The sequence below is a fragment of the Dermacentor andersoni genome, chromosome 9, assembly GCF_023375885.2.
Source record: "Dermacentor andersoni chromosome 9, qqDerAnde1_hic_scaffold, whole genome shotgun sequence".
Lineage (NCBI taxonomy): Eukaryota > Metazoa > Arthropoda > Arachnida > Ixodida > Ixodidae > Dermacentor > Dermacentor andersoni.
Genome location: NC_092822.1, coordinates 29,745,405 through 29,763,986, shown reverse-complemented (window position 1 = coordinate 29,763,986; position 18,582 = coordinate 29,745,405). Strand labels below are relative to the sequence as shown.

Genomic DNA, 18,582 nt, shown 5'->3' with positions numbered 1-18,582 from the left:
TATGAATTTTTGAAGCCCCCTGCGGCTTCGTTTGGAGTTTTAGCAACGGACCTTTAGGAATAGTCATATGCGTGGTCTCATAGGGGAGTATCTGGGCTGGCTAACGTTCGTAAAGTGAATAAAAAAGATCGCGACGCTGCGTGGTCTCGCAAGGAGGGAGGTGTATCTCGGCTGGCTAACGTCCGTAAAGTGAACAAAAGAGGTAACGAACGATAGTAGGGCGCAGAAGAAAGAAAGGTCACGTGATCTCACCGCGCGGCGCAGCAGCCCAGGGGGGGAGTGCCGGCGCGCTGGTCGCCGTTGCTGCCGGTTTCGTCTGCTGTCGTCTGCCCTCAATACAACGGCGCGGCAGTTGTGGCGGAGAAACACAGGAATGTGCGTCGCGGTAGCCGCCGCAGTGTGTAAGAACCGGATTGTGCATTGCAGAGGTAGACCATTGCAACAGCTGCGACTCCAACAAAGATGAGGAACGTGGGAAGGCTACGCATTGTACGTACGGCCGATGAACAAGCCGCGATCACCATCGCTTTGAAATAAGATAAATAAAAATATACACACATGTATACGCGTGTGTGAGTGTACGATTTGTAATGCGAAACCTAATCACTGAAAGAGCTTCGCTGGCTAATCCACCACCGTACGAATGGTCCGGCCCGAATTTTTTTTCTTACAGGCAGCACTGGTCATATGTGAACCACAGGGGTGCGTTTGAATTTGCTTTATATCGCATGTGTGCTACCACTGCGGCCGGAGATCTTGCACCGGTCTATCTCTCACGCACGCGTTCTCAAAAAAAAAAAAAAAAAAAAAGCACAAGAAAGCGAGTTGCGCGCAGAACTTCTTCCTCCCTCATCCCGTGTTCCTACTCTAAACAAACAAATGACGCTTCTCGCCTGTCAGTCTGTGTTTGCCGAAGGCTTTTAGCCAGAAAGTTCGTGCTCAAAACCAAAACTCATCAAGGAAATGAAAAAAAAAAACACCGACGATTACGATGCTCCCTAATGCGAAATTTGAGCTCAGATCTATACACGTTATCCTTTCCCAATATGTTGGCTGGCGCGAACAATCTGTCTCGTGTCGCACATTGCAAACGGAGCAAAGTGTGGCACGACCGCCTCGCTAATCGAGAGATCGCGAGACGCAGTACGTAGGTGAGGCGTGGACGTGATTGACAGCGGCCGCCCAGATAGACCTCCGCTCATGCAGCCCTTCGTTTCCATATATTGTACCGTTGGCGTCATCGCTGAACAGACGACGCGCGCTACTCTGGCGCCATTTCGTAGCCAGCGTAGCTGCAAAGACGGTCTTGTGCATCAACTCGCTTTTCTTCTCACGCTTTCACCATGCCCTCCCTCCTCCTCCACTTTCCTCCTCGCGCTCTCTTCGCTATCGCCGTCTTCCATCGCCCTCTGCGCTCCGCGTTCGCTCTTTCATCCTTCGCTGCGCTCGTTCCCTCGGTTACGCCGAGGGATGACACCAATACGAAATGCAGGAAGGGGCACTCAAGGGCTGCGCTCTAAAAAAAAAATTCTGGTATGTTGCTTGCAGGGAATATCCGTCAATAAAGGGTTAGTAATACGTGACTCCTCACGGTGCGACGCCCCGGTTGACACAATTGCTTCCATGCATTGAGGCCAGCTGGCGTCCTGACAACACCGGCTGTACGAGAAACGCCGGGAGCGGCGTCGCTAGAGTCTCACCTCGATGTTGCACCGGCTGAGACGGATGTACTGTTAAACAATTTACGCCCTTAAAAGCGATAAAACGGAGTAAATTGATTTATAACTCCCACCTTTACACACCGTACGGTATAAGAGCGTGTTGATAAGCCGATTGACACCCTTATTCGCTTCTAAGGGTGTGAGTTGCGTGGGAAGTTCTCGGGTTTGGCCAGTGCCCAACGAATGTGTCGGACTGATTTAGCTCGACGTTTAATTTCCTGTCGTGCTCAAACCAGTGTATGCAGCACGGTGTGGCATGCGCACATTTGCCCCGCAGTGACGCTAACGCTTGACCATTCTACCCCTGGCTTCGTCGCTTTTGCAGACAAATGAGGCCGCGTGTCCCTGAGGAATTTCTAACCATCAACTCGCGGGTTCTGCATGCGCGTTGATGCGCTGACAGCACGACGGCGACTCCAACGCGCACTGAGAGTACATAAATTGCAATTTGAACAAAATCAGGTGTCAAAGGCAGTCTCATTACGACGGCGATCGATACGCAGCATAGTGCCTAAGAGAACTCAACTGCCCTTCCTTTGTTCTCGAATGGTTGTACAGCCCCTCCATCTCTCGCGCGATTGCTTTTGCGACTATTTCGCATAATAACGAGCTTTAGGATGCCGCATGATCCATACGTGCAGGTTGTATCGTCATGAATTAACAGAACCGTCGCAGTCGCTGGTAAATTTACAGCCCCTGGTTTATTAATGGCGAAAGTTGCAGAAAAACAAACCTCTCACCGGGAAGAACAGTAGGACAGCCTTTTTACCGAGATGAGCTTTTTGACATAACGCTTTTTATTCAGTAAGCAAAATGTATCTGCTTGAAGAATTGCGAGATTATTCCACTAATCCAATGAGCTAAATCGATGCTATACCCAAATGGTGACTACTACGCGCGGAAAGCGTGGCATCGTTTCACGAGTTAATGGGACAACTTAGTCCTCTCGTGGTGACCATGTGTAGTCCAAAGCGCTCACGGCTTTGCGGATTGACTCAGTTTAAATGCTTCGACATGGGGATCACCTAAAAACCATCATCAGTGGCCGTTGAGTATCGACGTCTCATGCCACTATTAACACCTTCTATGCCCTTGTGTAAGGGCAATCTTATTTTTTTTTTGACAAACGCAGTTTTGCCAACGTTTTCTGTTCATCTTCTGGTGCCGAAGGTGATTCTGCCGAGTGGGCAAGATGACATCACCGTGAAAGCAAGGTAAGTGACCGTCGGCTGGCGCATCTCTGCGAAAATGTATTAGTTCTATATATTGGGCACTTCGGCGTAATAGCGCACTCAACGTTATTTCATGCGACGAACTTAGCCTAAAGTCCGCGTAGGTACAGCTGCACCTTTTACGGAATACCGTACGGCATTCCGTATACAGACTACTAGATTACCGCGGACATGGACGGCAGTAGCAACGCTAGCAGTGTCACCTCATGGCTCTTTTTCTAACTAGAACGCATTGGAAATCTCTTCTTGTTGCACACGAGTGTTCCCGTTAAAGAAAAAAAGAAAGTGGAATTCATGACCAAAATTTTGTCTCTGTACATGCTGTACGCCAGCACCTAAGTAGACTGTGGTTGGCCGCTGCAACAATCGCTCTGTGCCCTCTTTGGCCAATGGCTGCGCCACAAGATGACACTACTAACGCGGCTACTGTTAACTCAAGCAGGCTAAGTGACTCTCTGTCACCGCCCCTTCTCAAAGGGGATGCCGTTAAATCATCATCATCTCACGACTACTTTTTGGTCACCCGGTATTGCGTAGTAGCAGCAGGCTATAACAATTTACATGTAGTCCGCGATTCTGTATCATACGAGGCCTCACGAAGAAAACAAAGGAATATATTGTAGTCATCTGTCATAGCGTCTTTTCCGAATGAATTGCTGGAGCAACATGGCAATGCGGGTCAGTTGGTTAGGATTCGTCGCACTTTTGGTAAGAACGCATAGCAACGCGGGAAAAAAATGGGAAAAGGCACGACAACACGGCGCTGCGTGGTCGTATTTTTCTTCCTTTTTTCCGTATTGCTTTTGCGTTCTCACCAAAACTAACCACCAAATCTCACCAAATTGGCACTCGCGAGAGCTTTAATAGCATAGTTTTCCTACCGTGTTCACCTAGCATCACTATTTTTGATATCACCATGTGTAGAAAAGCTACTATTGTTGCTTATCTACTATGATCAGGTAAACTTAAAAAAAATTGGCAAATAATTATTGAAGCCACTGCCTATGTACAGAAATCACATATGTTAACGGGAACTTGTGAGTAGGCCCGGAAGCACAACTGAAAGTACAGTGTGCGCCGTTGGCCAGTCGTCACCAGAGACTACATGGTCTTATAGTGCCTGAAATATACCGGCTGGTGCGCCGATCGTATGTTTACACTTCCGATTATCGTATATTTCGTTCGCAGCTTTCTGCACCTCCTTCTCCATCCTGTGTGCATGCTTATGATGCACTTATTGCCGTACATTTATTTTCATCCATGTTCCCCAGACTTCCGTCAAAACCAATGTTGTTCCGCAAGTCTCTGGTTTCAAAGGGAAGCCAAGCCCATGTCACCCGGCACTGCCTCATGTGTGATTTCACCATGGTTCCCCTCCCCCTCCCAAGAGGACCGGTCTACAGATCTTTGGTTCTCTTCTCACACAGTCAATATGTCTCGTTTTAGGCTCAGAATGACATTCGATTGGGGGTGTGGTTCCCACGGGCAACAATCGTTGGCTTGTCCGCAAGAAAGAAAAAAGACATTATTTTTTGAATAATCGTGCAAGCATGTGAACAAACCACAACCGAAGCCGCGCTTTGCGCAGCGGTACGTTTTTCCCGAAGCGCGCAGTGAGGGCCCGACCACGTGGTTCGCCGAATTACGGGACCTTGCGGCCGCCGTCGGCAGGCATCAGTCTAGGGGGTATACACAGATCAACAGTTAAACTAGTCAGTATATCCTTGGCTCTATAGAAGTGCGCGAGTGCAATTTGGCTACGCTGTGCAAGAATGTTCGCCATACTGCGACAGTCTTACTTTCGTTTTATCTGGTTTTCGTTTTCTCACGTACAAATAAGAAAGAAAATAATACAAAAAATGGCGTGATACAATAAAGAGTGATGGCGCGGACAGCACCTTCATGAAGGTGCTGTGCACGCCATCGCCAATTATGAAGGTGCTGTGCGCGCCATCGGCCATTCATCAACAGAGGCAGGCACGCACATGTTGATTGGCCGAACTGTTCAAGCATGCTCTCCCCACTGCTGGAATAGTGTCGCCTAATTTTTTGTATTATTTTCTTCCTGCAGTTATGATTCGGGAGCGCGCTCGCGTGCTCGCAGCTTGTCAGTGCGTCGGTAGTGTCTTCGCCAAGGAGGGCCGGCATTAAAAGCAGCAAACGAAATCTAGTCCCTAATTATTCATCTCTGCATCCCTTTATTGTCAGATGTCCTAATACCATGTGTTTTGCTTCAACTTCGCCTTATAACAAATTGACCAACTTGCCTTCTATCTGTGTACAACGGTGATAACTTGATTGTTATCATCTACAAGCGATAACTTCTGCGCCATTTTTAACGTTCCAGCTACGTTTACGGGGAGTCGGTAAAAGGCTGGGCCATTGTTACGCTGTCGGTGCGGAACGAAGTCAACCACGACGTCAAGTTTGGGACAAAACTTGTGGCTGAGGTAAGTGCTCCACCTCGAAGTCATAATAGGGGAAATAAAATCCTGTATGTAAGCCGTGTCCCCACTATACCCTTAGTGGGGGGCCCGGAGGGTTAACGTTCAACCACCTGCGTTTCTTTGCCGCGCAGCCACTGCCTGGTACGCGAATGATTCTGCCTTTCGTCCGCGCCAGTGGGCGGCCGTCGAGGCTGGGATCGAACCTGCGACCTCTTCTTTAGCAGCACAACGCAATGTCATAACGCTGATTGGCCACTGCGACGAGTTCGAAGTCCCCAACCTTACAGCTCCCCGTCTAATCGTGGGCCGTTCGAAGTTTCTACAGGGGAAGGCAAGGAATTGTTGACACGTTGCACATACACTCTACACCTTCGCCAACCAACAGTGACGTGCTGAACTGAGGCCAATCTTTTCGGGGCAGTGATGGTCGGGGCGATGCAAGAGAGAAATGAAATGAAATTACTTGGTCTTAAGTCGCGAAACATAGTACTTGCTCATGAGGAGAGCTTCAGTGAGGGGAGGAGGGCTGAGTCCCGGATCAATCTCGACCGCCTTGGTTTTCTTGTCGTGCGCCTAAATAGATGAGCGTTTTTTTTTTTCATTCTGCCTCATCTATGGGGATCGCAGCTATCGGGAATCGAACAGGTGACGTCTTGCTCAGCACTGAGCCAGAGACGCAGATAAAAAGGAGATTAAACCAGTAGATCAATCTTCGCATGGCACTGTAGCGCAGAGGAAACTTAGCTGAGTCTGGTAATGTATTCTGTCAAAACTTTACAGTGCCATTCACATGGAAGGAGAACATTGATTTTGCTTTCAAAATGAATGCGAAGCTTTCGTTCCTTTTTTTTAATTTTGCGCTGCAACCATAGCTCGGCCGGGCCAAGGGGACGGCCGAACTATGGACGGCCGTCCATAGCCGAACGGTACGGCCGAACTAATTAATCCCATTAATCGAATAGAATTAATGAATTAAACCCATTGATTAGAGGGTTTACTAAATTTAAACTCATTTTCTTGTATAGCGGGTCATTTTGGATCAAGAAAACGTACGTGTGTGTGTGTGTGTGAGAGAGAAAGAGAGAGAATGAAACGTAATCCTTTTATGACTTCTGGTCGGTTTGGTGCGGGAGCTTCAGTGAAGCGTCTGCAGCCGTCTTTGGTTCAGTTGTGGCACGAAAAAGAAATTTTATTTTATTTATTTTATTTTATTTTATTTACATGTACCTTACAGGCCTTCGAGAAGGCATAGTGTAAGGGGGGAAATACGGTAACATATCAGTATGGAATCGGGAAAGAAATAAACATCAGCAACAGAACATGGAAAATTAATACGTTAGCAAATACAATATGTAGAGCAATAACAATAAATGGTAAACAATAACATAATAGCATAATAACATCGTAAACGTTTTTGCATGTTATAAAGTAGTAAGTATTGTAAAAAAAAAAAAATGGGAGCACTGAAATTCTTTAACATTGCAGAAAAAATGCAAGAAAATTAGAAAAGACATGACGTGTTTAGACGGTTGAAACGGCATATTGATTGGTTAGTAGATTGCGAAATGCAGTGTGTTTAGTTTGGCATGCAATGGTATCTGGCAGTGCGTTCCATAAGCGGACCGCACGAGGCAAAGCTGAAAAATTAAAAGCATGCGTGTTGCCATAAATTCGGGTGTAGCTGAACTGATTGTTCAGTCGTTGTGACGTCGAGGATGCTTTCTTCAGGTTTGATAATGTTAGGCCAACTGTGTGAACAAATCTATGAAATAATAATAGAAGGGAAATATCACGGCGAGTAGTTAGTGGTTGCAACGAAAGATCGATTTTTATTTGGGTTACACTTGACTGGTTACTATAATTTTTAGAAATGAAACGGCTCGCTCTATTCTGGATGCTCTCCAGGAGTTCGATGAGGTAATTTTGATGAGGAGACCATATACAAGAGGCGTACTCAATTTGTGGCCGTACAATAGTTACGTAAGCTAGTTTTCGTAGCGGTGAAGGCGCACTTCTTAAGTTGCGGCGCAGATATCCCAATGATCTGGAGGCGTTAGCTGAAATGGAGGTGATGTGTTTAGTCCATGAAAGATTGTGTGTAAGGAGCACTCCTAAGTACTTATATTCTGTGGTGTGGTCAACTATGTTAGAATCCAGATGATAAGAAAAGTGAAAGTTAACAGTTTTTCGAGAAAAGGAAACTACTTTGCACTTCGACACGTTTAGGGACATGAGCCACGTAGCACACCAATCACTGATATGTGCAAGATCATCTTGGAGTGCCGCGTGGTCAGAGGGACAGTTAATCGAACGGTATACAATGCAGTCGTCAGCAAATAATCGTACAGAAGATGATATATTGTTAGGTAAGTCGTTAATGTAAATTAAAAAGAGAAGAGGACCAAGTACACTACCTTGAGGTACACCAGAGGTGTCGTCAGAGAGCCCAGAGGAAAAGTTAGTAACAACAGTGAACTGTTCGCGATTAGTAAGAAAGTTACGAATCCATGATAGGGTTAGTGAGTCGAGTTTAATTGCTGAAAGCTTTGATATCAGGCGACTATGGGCTACGCGATCGAATGCTTTCGAGAAATCTAAAAAGATGCAGTCAATTTGTTTGTTACTGTTCATATCAAAGTGTAAGTCTGACGTGAATTCTAGTAGTTGGGTTTCGCAAGAAAATCCTTTTCGGAAACCATGCTGTTTCGGGTAAAAAAAGTTATTACATTCAAGATGAGAATGTATATGGGATGCGATAATGTGTTCCAACATTTTGCAGCAAATGCATGTTAGTGATATAGGACGGTAATTATCACTAGAACTCTTGTTACCTTTCTTAAAGATAGGAACTACTTTTGCTATCTTCCAGTCTGTAGGAAGCGTACCAGTTGTAAGCGATTGGTTAAAAAGGTGTAGCAGAATTTTGCTTGATACTAGTATTGTGTTTTTTAGTATTTTAGAATTTATACCATCTATACCAGAGGATGAAGACATTTTAAGGTTATCTATAAGATCGACTACGCCTTTTAAAGTGATAGTGATGGGTGACATGTACTGGAAATCAAAATCGGGAACAAAAGGTATGTTACAACTATCTTCTCTTGTAAAGATGGATGTGAAAAATGAGTTGAATACTGTCGGACATTGACTGTCAGGAATAGGTGTGTTGTTTTTATCCTGCAATGAAATATTACTGCCTTTATTACTAGGGTTAACTATGTTCCAGAATTTTCTTGGATTGCTTGTAAGAATTCCCGGTAAGTCTATTGAAAAATATTTATTCTTGGCGACCAATAAAGCTGTGCAGTACTCTTTAAGATAGCTTTTGTATTTATCCCAAGCCAATGTTGTTTGTCTACGCTTTGCATTTTCATACAGGCATTTTTTCTTGTTTCTCATTCTGTGAAGAGTTTTAGTAAACCATGGGTTGGAATTATCGTTAGTTATAGTAACAAGAGGAACGTGCTTTTCAATCAATGTAGACAACTTATCTCTGAACAGAACCCAATTTTCGTTGACAGATCTGCTGTAAAAGGATGGCTCCAATACAGCAACAAAAAAGTTGTTTAGTTCTAAATTGATGATATCATAATTACCTTTATTGTAGTCTCTAATTAGCTTTGTTATGGAACCGGTGGACGCGCACGGAATATCGATGGTCACTTGGAGTAGCCGGTGATCACTGAATCCATCTAAGTAAGTTATATGTGTGACAGTTTCTGGAGCTGTTGTTAAAATGAGGTCCAAAAGATTGGAATTACGAGTCGGTTGATTAACTACTTGAAATAGGTTAAAATCTAATGTTAAGGAAATAAAGCTTGTGCACATATGACACGAAGAGGATAGATTAACCCAGTCGATTGAAGGAAGATTGAAATCTCCGAGTAGGTACATTACATCTGCCTGATACAGAGCAATTACCTCATTAATACTGTCATGTAATGCAGTTACGAAGGAAAAATCAGAATCCGGCGCACGGTAACAATTACCGAGCAGTACCTTCACGGTGGATACAGAGCAGGCTACCCAAATGATTTCGAGGTTAGTACGGGTTTGAACAACAAATGATGTGATATTCTTTTTAATTGCTATCATCACACCGCCCCCTCTTTTCTTATCTCGGTCGCGCCTGTATATGTTGTAGGTTGTGTTACCGGGGAAAATTTCGTTGTCAGTTATTTCAGGGTTTAACCAGGTTTCGGTAAAAGCAAGAGCATCCGAATTGCAATCGTCCAGAAAAGAAGCAACAAGATCGCGCTTTGACATAATACTACGGATGTTAGCAAACGATAATGATAAGGATGAAGAAGTAAACGTTTGATTTGGTTTGTGGTGATTGCGCACATGCGCATTGTGCCGGAGCTATCTGTTGACCATGACAACTGCATCGGTTGAAACATCGTAGGTGTACGTCTCAGAGTCTATGCGCATTCGGTCGACATGCAACCTAAATGCCTTGTTATTATTCCTGGCAAAGCTAATTAATTTCCGCCTCGCTTGTCGCGTTGCGGGAGAAAAATCCTCGCGGATTGAAAACGTCGATCCCTTAAGTTTAGGTGCTGAAGCCAAGATACGCTCTTTGTCCTTGAAAAAAGTGACCCTTGCTATGATTGGCCTGCGTTTTTCTTGCGAATGTTTGCCCAAACGGTGCACGCGCTCGAATTGTTGAGCTGTCGTGTTGACGCCAAGTTTTTCTGAGCAAAACTTGATAATTTTTTGCTCGGACGCAGCCCAATCTTCTTTGGCATCATCATCATCATCATCATCATCATCAGCCTGATTACGCCCACTGCAGGGCAAAGGCCTCTCCCATACTTCTCCAACTACCCCGGTCATGTACTAATTGTGGCCATGTTGACCCTCCAAACTTCCTAATCTCATCTGCCCACCTAACTTTCTGTCGCCCCCTGCTACGCTTTCCTTCCCTCGGAATCCAGTCCGTAACCCTTAATGACCATCGGTTATCTTCCCTCCTCATTACATGTCCTGCCCATGCCCATTTCTTTTTCTTGATTTCAACTAAGATGTCATTAACGCGCGTTTGTTCCCTCACCCAATCTGCTCTTTTCTTATCCCTTAACGTTACACCTATCATTTTTCTTTCCATAGCTCATCATCATCTATTCCAAAAAACAAGAGATTCGAGCGGCGTAGTCTATTTTCAGTGTCATTACACCTTGAAGATATGGCTGCCAATTGCTCGGAAACGTTGCTTATAGCATCAGAATTTGTCCCGGCTTCGGCTCTGGAATGCGAAGAAGTGGCGGATTCTAATTTTATGATTTTTGCACTGAGCAGCTTGATTTCGTTTTCAGCTGCCTCTTGCTTTCCTTTAGTCTCCTTAAGTTCGGCGATTAAAGCAGCGTGACCATTTTCAAGCTTTCTAATAGATTCTAGAGCCTGGGCAAATGCATCAGCTTCAGTTTTGGACATTGGACCAGGATTTGGTTCCACGTCTCCAGAAAGTATGAGCAAAAGGGCAGAAAAAGCATTGTGAATGTTCGAATACAACAGCAAAAACCGCTTAAACAAATCATGAAGTTCTACAGGGCACGACACCGCACATAAACAGTAGTTACTGCTCCTAACATACGTCGCATTATTCAGGTAACTGACCTGTAACAAGAACCAGCGTGAGCGTGCCATTCCCGGTGCGCTGTCGTGCCCGAAGTGCGCTGTTGATGGCTGGCATTTAAGGCTTCCGCACGCTGTGTCGAGGGTAGTAGTCGCACGCCCGGGTTGCCAGTTGGTGTCGCAAGCTTCGTCCAGAACCGGCCTCCAGCGCTGTGATGCAGATAGTGGTGGTGGCAGCTTTACACCAAAGTTCTGGCTTGGGTGAACAAGCCAAGAACAGACTGCGCAGGTGATAGCGCCCTGTAACAAGAACCAGCGTGAGCGTGCCATTCCCGGTGCGCTGTCGTGCCCGAAGTGCGCTGTTGATGGCTGGCATTTAAGGCTTCCGCACGCTGTGTCGAGGGTAGTAGTCGCACGCCCGGGTTGCCAGTTGGTGTCGCAAGCTTCGTCCAGAACCGGCCTCCAGCGCTGTGATGCAGATAGTGGTGGTGGCAGCTTTACACCAAAGTTCTGGCTTGGGTGAACAAGCCAAGAACAGACTGCGCAGGTGATAGCGCCCTGTAACAAGAACCAGCGTGAGCGTGCCATTCCCGGTGCGCTGTCGTGCCCGAAGTGCGCTGTTGATGGCTGGCATTTAAGGCTTCCGCACGCTGTGTCGAGGGTAGTAGTCGCACGCCCGGGTTGCCAGTTGGTGTCGCAAGCTTCGTCCAGAACCGGCCTCCAGCGCTGTGATGCAGATAGTGGTGGTGGCAGCTTTACACCAAAGTTCTGGCTTGGGTGAACAAGCCAAGAACAGACTGCGCAGGTGATAGCGCCCTGTAACAAGAACCAGCGTGAGCGTGCCATTCCCGGTGCGCTGTCGTGCCCCTGTCACGTATTCACGTATGTCACGTATTCTGCTTGCATTCCAAAAGAAAAATTTCATGAGAATTGCTTCAGTTGCAATCTGTCATGGGATGCAAAGACGACGACGAATACGCGAGCGTGTTCGTGCAAAGGCACAGGTAAAGGCGTAAAGAAGAATAAGCCATCTAGCAAGCCGTTCAGTGAACCTTATTCTGATTTCTTTTAAAAATGTAGTTATCCACTCGTCTGGTCTGACTTCTCAACTGCACAATAAACCCTTGTTCAATATTTTTCGCTTTCCCAATTCTTCATGCATTGTAGAAGCATCTGAACTGTTCAGTATACTCCATTACAACATATATATATATATATATATATATATATATATATATATATATATATATATATATATATATAACCCCGGTGTCGCTTATTATTAGTCAGATCGTAAGAAGCCAACAACAATGGCACCAAGAACATACACAGGGAAATTATTTGTAGTTGTTTATTGAACTAAAGCAGTGACAAATTAATGAAAATGAAAGTGAATAAAAAAAACTGGCCGCAGGTGGGGTACGAACACACTTCTTCGGATTACACGTGCGATGCTCTTACCAACTGCGGTATAGCACGACGGCACCGTTTTCCCATCCACTTTCTGGCGTGTTTGTCTAATAGAACTAACCCTAGATGTTCTACCCAGCCCCTTCACCAATTGTAATTGGGTGTATTGAACAGTTCAGATGGTAGCGTCTGTTCGTAACCGAGAAGGCAGTTCACACAGAGAAGGAACAGCTTGTTGCCCGAACGGCTCACACTCGCGCTAAGCACTGGCGATCCAGCTGGCCCACTGGTTGCACTGCAGGCATGGAACAGACGATCTGGCTGGCCTTGTCCTTGTGCTCTTCTTCTTCATTACAGTACGTTCAAATCACTGAAATCTTGGGCCCCCGTTCATTGAGGGCACGTGCCACGTTTTGAAAGATCATCATCATAACCATCGTCCTCATCTTCTTGTTGCGCGGTTCTAGACCGGGAAAGCGGCGCCATTGTGAAAAATTTGGGAAAGGAATGCGACAGGAGCCATAGGCGCCAATCCTCCTTATGGGTACGTGCCATGTTAAAGAGGACTCTACACCAAGATTAACAATTTGCTTAACAATGAACAACTTTGTGTCACAACAGCAACAAACAGCAGCAGTGGCGGGAAGATATCTTGCTGTGGGTATGTGCCACATGTGAAGAGGAAACAAGATGCAGGCTGTCCAGTTCTTTTCTTGGAATCGCCTTCTAATGCATCCGAATCTTGGCCAATACCCCTTAGTGGGGCATGGGCTTTCGACAAAAGGCAAGCCCGCCAACAAACGGACAGACGGACGGATTTGGTTTCGGGCTTCCTCCCGAATCTGCATGGTGGTCCTGGGGCTGGAGCTTTTACGTTTGAATGAAAGCCGGTGTAGCACGTCGCAGTTCTCAAGGAGGTTTGATTGGGGCTCGTGGGTCGGGCTGTGAAGTAGGTTTAAAATAAAATTGGTCGGGATATTCAGCGATGTTTGATGTCGCGTGTTATCGCCTATTGCACCCTGCACTTCGTCACCTGGCTACAGCGTTTGCATGGCAGCGTCCGATTTTGCGTGAGACGCTAGTCGAGTCGCGCGCCTGCCGGGAGCAGGAACATGCAATGCGCGTCTTCCCCGTACGTACTTTCTCTACCTTGAGCGAAGTGGCGGCACTCCTGCACGTAATGGACGCTCGCGTGGAACGCCAAATGCAGCCTCCTTGCTGCTGTTTGAGGGTGCTGCTGAGATTGCGTCGCGAGTATACCCCGTCCTGCCACATTGCCGTACTGTTCATGCCCATTTGAAGAATCTCGCAGCGGACACTCAAAGCTATCGTCGCCTCAGTAGTTGAACTTGGATGCTCCGCCCAGCAATACGGTGACGTGTGACCTTTGAGGTTTTTGTTCATTTGCATGCAAATGCTTGCTTGTCTAAGGGTTGGTCTAAATTTATAGGTTATGCCATATGGTCATTGAAGAACGATAAAGGTGTGCCCATGTGCGTGTGTGTGCGACAGCGAATGAACGCTTCGCCTTTTATTTCCTAAGACTGTTCGGTGTGAATGTTCGATGTTCGGTGTGTGTGTGTTCGGTGTTCGGTGTGAGCTGTCACGGTAAATGCTCCTAAACCGGGACACGTTGCAAGATGCTTTCACGCTCACCAATTTCCAGCATTGTATGCCAAGCGAATGCGCGGTTCTGAAAATGTGCCATTTCACCAATATTTTTCGGGCATTCACAGTAGCACGTAATCGCTGAGATAATTTAGTAAAAAAGCATGTATGTTCGCATACGAACCCGTAGCAATTTATTGGTTTACGGTACGGGAGATGCTTTCTTCCCTTCTTTTCTTTAACAATATGGCCTGTTGCTCCTGTCGGTTATGGCTTTCTGCTGATAAAAACGATGACACACGGCTTTGTATGTGGTGGCCACATACCGAAGGGGGCTCAATGCTCAAACGCTCAATCGTGTACGGATATTTGGGCGCCTGTCGCGTATCCTTGTTAACATAGACCCACCGCTTCAGCTCAGTGGTCATGCAGACGTTCTGCTGTTGAGGTCGAGGTCGCGGGTTCGATCCCTCCGGCGGCGGCCGCATTTCTATGGGAGGAAATGAGCAAACGCTTAGGTTCACACCTAAACATGCACATGTAGTCAATATTATAGGCTGACTACAACAATATTTCCCATTGGCTAATGGTTTTCGATGAGTAGCACATACTACTTAATGAATGTTGGGCAATGTCGTACGGCTAGAAATTGTCTAATTTCACTATTAGCAGCCTTTATGTAGCGCCTAGGCATATGCGTGCACATAGAGGTTGGCGGGTGTGACGTAAGGCCGCACGCATGACATGATCGCTGACAACACATATTTTGCGAGAATGTATTAAAGTAAAAATAATTAAAAACACACTGGATGCACACAAACCTTTCAGTCTAAATGCATAACTTGCCTCTTTAAAAGCATGGCGGTCATTTTACGCGAGAAAGGTATTTGATAAGAGAGATAAGATAAGATAAGAAAGATCATCTACGCCTTGTTGCAATCTTCCTTCTTACTTATTTTACTGCGAGCACAGGTCATAATGCGTTTTACGACTTCGGGTAACGTAGCTTATGTTCTTTCACTATATATGTAGCATGCCATGCAAGTGCGCTATGCAAGTGCAAACCTGGTGTACTTGTTCTTGTTTTTACTCCTTCCTGACACTTCAACTTCAATGCGGGCGACTAGAGTGCTGTTGAAGTTTCTGCATGACACAAAACTAGACGAGCGGCTCCAGCAGGGGCGCCGTCCAATGTGCATGAGCACTCACCACTTCTATTATCATCATCATCATCATCATCATCATCATCATCCATCCCAGTACTTTCACTTCCCTTCCCTCTTCCCCAGTGTGGAGTAGCAGATTTTCCTATCAACGGAATCTACTTTAGCCCATTTTTTGTTAAAAAATAAACGTGCAGCCGTCAGCGATAGGGTCAAGCAGTCTCTGTTCTGTTCCACTTTTCCAGCTCCGAAATTTAATACGAGTGCGTTCTAATTCACTCAAGATACCCTTCTTAAAAAACATACTTGATTTCAGCTGGCTGACGGACGTGCATTCATCAGGGTTCCCGTTAAGGAGCTTAAGAACGGAAGCGAGTGGAAAGACTGGGTCGATGGCAACCGACTTTCTGTACGAGCCGTGGTGGCCGAGGAAGCCACGGCGAAACAGGAAGCTGCGCTAGATGATTCGGCAATTTTCAGCAATACGCCTTACACCGTCAGTCTGGAGAATGCTCGACGAGATTTCAAGCCTGGCACGCAAGTCGCGGTTGTGGTAAGTGCTCAGCAAATTGAGCTGCGTTGAATCGGGCGCGCATTGTAATGCGAAAGACATTGTACAATCGGGTTGAACTCCTACAGATATGGGCTAACAGTGACCCGTGTTTGTGATAACTTCTTGAGGCCAAGTGCTTCGAGGACAAGTATCGCTAAGGTCAAGTAACCGTTCGAATAGTGATATATTCTATTTCATTGGGGTGCAAATATTCAAATATCATTCAAATACTGACTCAAATACGGAACATTTCGTTTGGAGCGAAAGAAGGCACACGCCACTTCAGAGCGAATGCAGTAATGTTCGCTAAAGTATGTATTGTTTGAATAGATGAAATAAATCTGAAGGCAGCCTAGTGAAGAAATGTACTTGAACAGGTCACTAACAAGATATCGCAGAAAAGCGGAAGCGCTGCTTCGCGAGTTACCACCGATACTGGCGCCCTCCATGAACTGGTTCAGCATTTCAAGTACAAAATGAAAAAGAAAGAAGAAAATTGGCTGATGGTTTAGCTCTGGCTAAGCGCAAACTATTAGGCGCTCGCACCGTTAACTGCGGTTTTGCATAGCTTGTCTTGGCTTGTCTTGGGACTGTGCCACTCGGTCTGTGCTAGTTTCCAATGAACCTCTTTGATGACAACTTGGGTTATGGGTTATGCGCCCGTAGGTGTGTGCGCCTCTTAATTGAGCGTATTTGACCGAGCGCGTGGCGTACTCTTCGGCAGACTCCTTCGCTCCTTGAGTCCTCATAGCTTGAACGATGGCGTCTATGCTGTGTTGTCGCTGTTTGGGGGTGTGGTTAGCCCGCGCGTTTCTCATTGCCTTGGCATCAGCGTCGAGACGGCGTTCCCACTGTGCAGGAGTTTCATCTGCACGTTCGCGACACTTTCTCAACTTGTCTGCTTCCAACTTTTTCACTCGTTTTGCTACATTGTCAGGATCAGTCGACGCACACCAGCTTGTCGTTTCAGCCGTAGTTGTGCATTCTGTTGAGGCCGGTGCCTCGCGTCTACCAAAACAGATAGACCCGCCGCCTCATCCGTGGCCCATCTCCTGCGACACGACTTGTTCCGAGGCACTGCCACATTGCCTGCTAAACCGCGCGGCGCTTCTCCCCACCGGCCACCACCACGGCCGAGCGCGGCTTCCTATTGGCTTTAGCTGTCGTGGCGCGCGTGCTCTCATTGGCTGCTCCGTGTGAGGCGGGAGCGTGACATTGGCTGTGGGCGGTTACTCACCTACAGAGCATGATGTACCTACTTCTTGCCCCCTCTCCACTGCGTGTTCATCGTCTGGCAGCGCACGGACAAATAGCTTTTTATCGGATTTGAAGCACTAGCGCTAAACATTAAAAATACACACACATTTCTTTCGGCTTTGCAGCGTCCCTATTTTTTTTTTTTTTTTGCCCAATGGACACTATCCAACATCATCATTGTATAGCTTTCTGTCACAGTAAAATGCACAAAATTATGAATGCAAAACTATAGAATAAATTGCGACTCAATAACGATAACCATAAGATCAGTACTATACTTGTGAACATTTAAACATTCTAAAATGAAAACAACAGACGCCAGTTCATTTTCAAGTCGGTTATTTGTCTAGTCGTTCACGGACCCAGAACGCCCATTTCTTGCACAAATGGCACGGTTCAGTACACATGGCAGCCACCAAATGCATGTGCAAAATGGCTGTCAGCTCAAGTTTATTACGGTAACACCCATTTGTTGTGTTCCTGCTGCATCCAAATGTCGCACTAATATTGCGGCTTTCCGAAACTTCCTTAACGCTCGTGTTTCGTCGTTGTGGACGATTAATGAAACGTTTTGGCATAAGTCTCTGCTTCCTGTACGAGTGGTCTGTTTTACATTGCAAAAGTGTAACGTATCAATCTACCTTAACGCAACTACATTCCTTCATTCCTGTGCCTCTAGAATGCGGCCTACCGAGTGCTTTTCGAGCAAGTATTTCAATGTACATTTGACTGGTTGTTTTACAGCGCCCCGACTCAGATTGCGATGACGCGGATTCCATTTTTGATCGGAGCCAGATCGGAGACCTTCAGCCACATACGAGGGAAATACAACCACACTTCAGCGTTGCCTTTGTTTTGATAAACAGACATAGACAGAAAAAGTATGTAGAGTCTCCATTGGAGCTGTCTAAGTACGTGTAAACATAATTTCCAATTTCAGTAGGCTCACCCCTCAATTTAAGTTGGCGCACCTCCAAATTTGGAGTTGGCCCACCTGCAAAGTTGAAGTTGGCCCACTTCCAAGTTTCAGTTCGCCAACGTCCAAATTTCTGATCGCCCACCCCTACTATAGGCTTCCCCATGCATATCTTATAGAGCCTAGTGTATCTCTACCGGAATTCTCTCTTATCAAATTAATTATTTAATTTGGTTTCGATTGTTCCGAGTCGTCTATAAAGCTTCCAATCTACATTAAAACTAGTTTAATGATTAGATGTCTGCGCAAACAATGCATTTTTGTGCAGATACGTTGCATTACACTTCTCTCGTGACAGGCTGGGATTCTCGCCCAAAAAATGCGCACAGATTAAAAGCACGCAAATGGAATTTTCGCGCCAAGAAAATTAATCCCCGATTACGACACTCCCTAATGCAAAATTGGAGCTCAGATCTACACGTGTTTTCATTTCGCGATATGTTGGCTGTCTCGTGTAGCACGTTGCAAACGCAGCTAAGGTTGGCGCGACTGCATCGCTAATTCGGAAAATCGCGAGAGGCCACTCATGGGGGTGACGCGTGGGCGCGATTCACAGCAGCCGCCGCGGACAGACTTCCGCTCATGCAGCGCTTCGTTTCCCATATGTCCGACGCGCGCTACTCGGGCGCCACCTCGTAGCC

The 18,582-nt window shown here is 46.2% G+C and overlaps 1 protein-coding gene across 2 annotated transcripts in view; it reads left to right on the top strand.

Moving 5' to 3' along the window:
• The window catches only part of LOC126527515 (A.superbus venom factor 1-like), a 77,380-nt gene that overhangs the window by 11,619 nt on the left and 47,179 nt on the right, over nucleotides 1–18,582 (top strand). For both annotated transcript variants that reach the window (XM_072284475.1, XM_072284476.1), the window contains exons 7-9: nucleotides 2,854–2,935; nucleotides 5,301–5,403; nucleotides 15,472–15,708. In XM_072284475.1, the coding sequence (XP_072140576.1) occupies nucleotides 2,854–2,935; nucleotides 5,301–5,403; nucleotides 15,472–15,708 (422 nt within the window). The remainder of the gene's footprint in view (nucleotides 1–2,853; nucleotides 2,936–5,300; nucleotides 5,404–15,471; nucleotides 15,709–18,582) is intronic.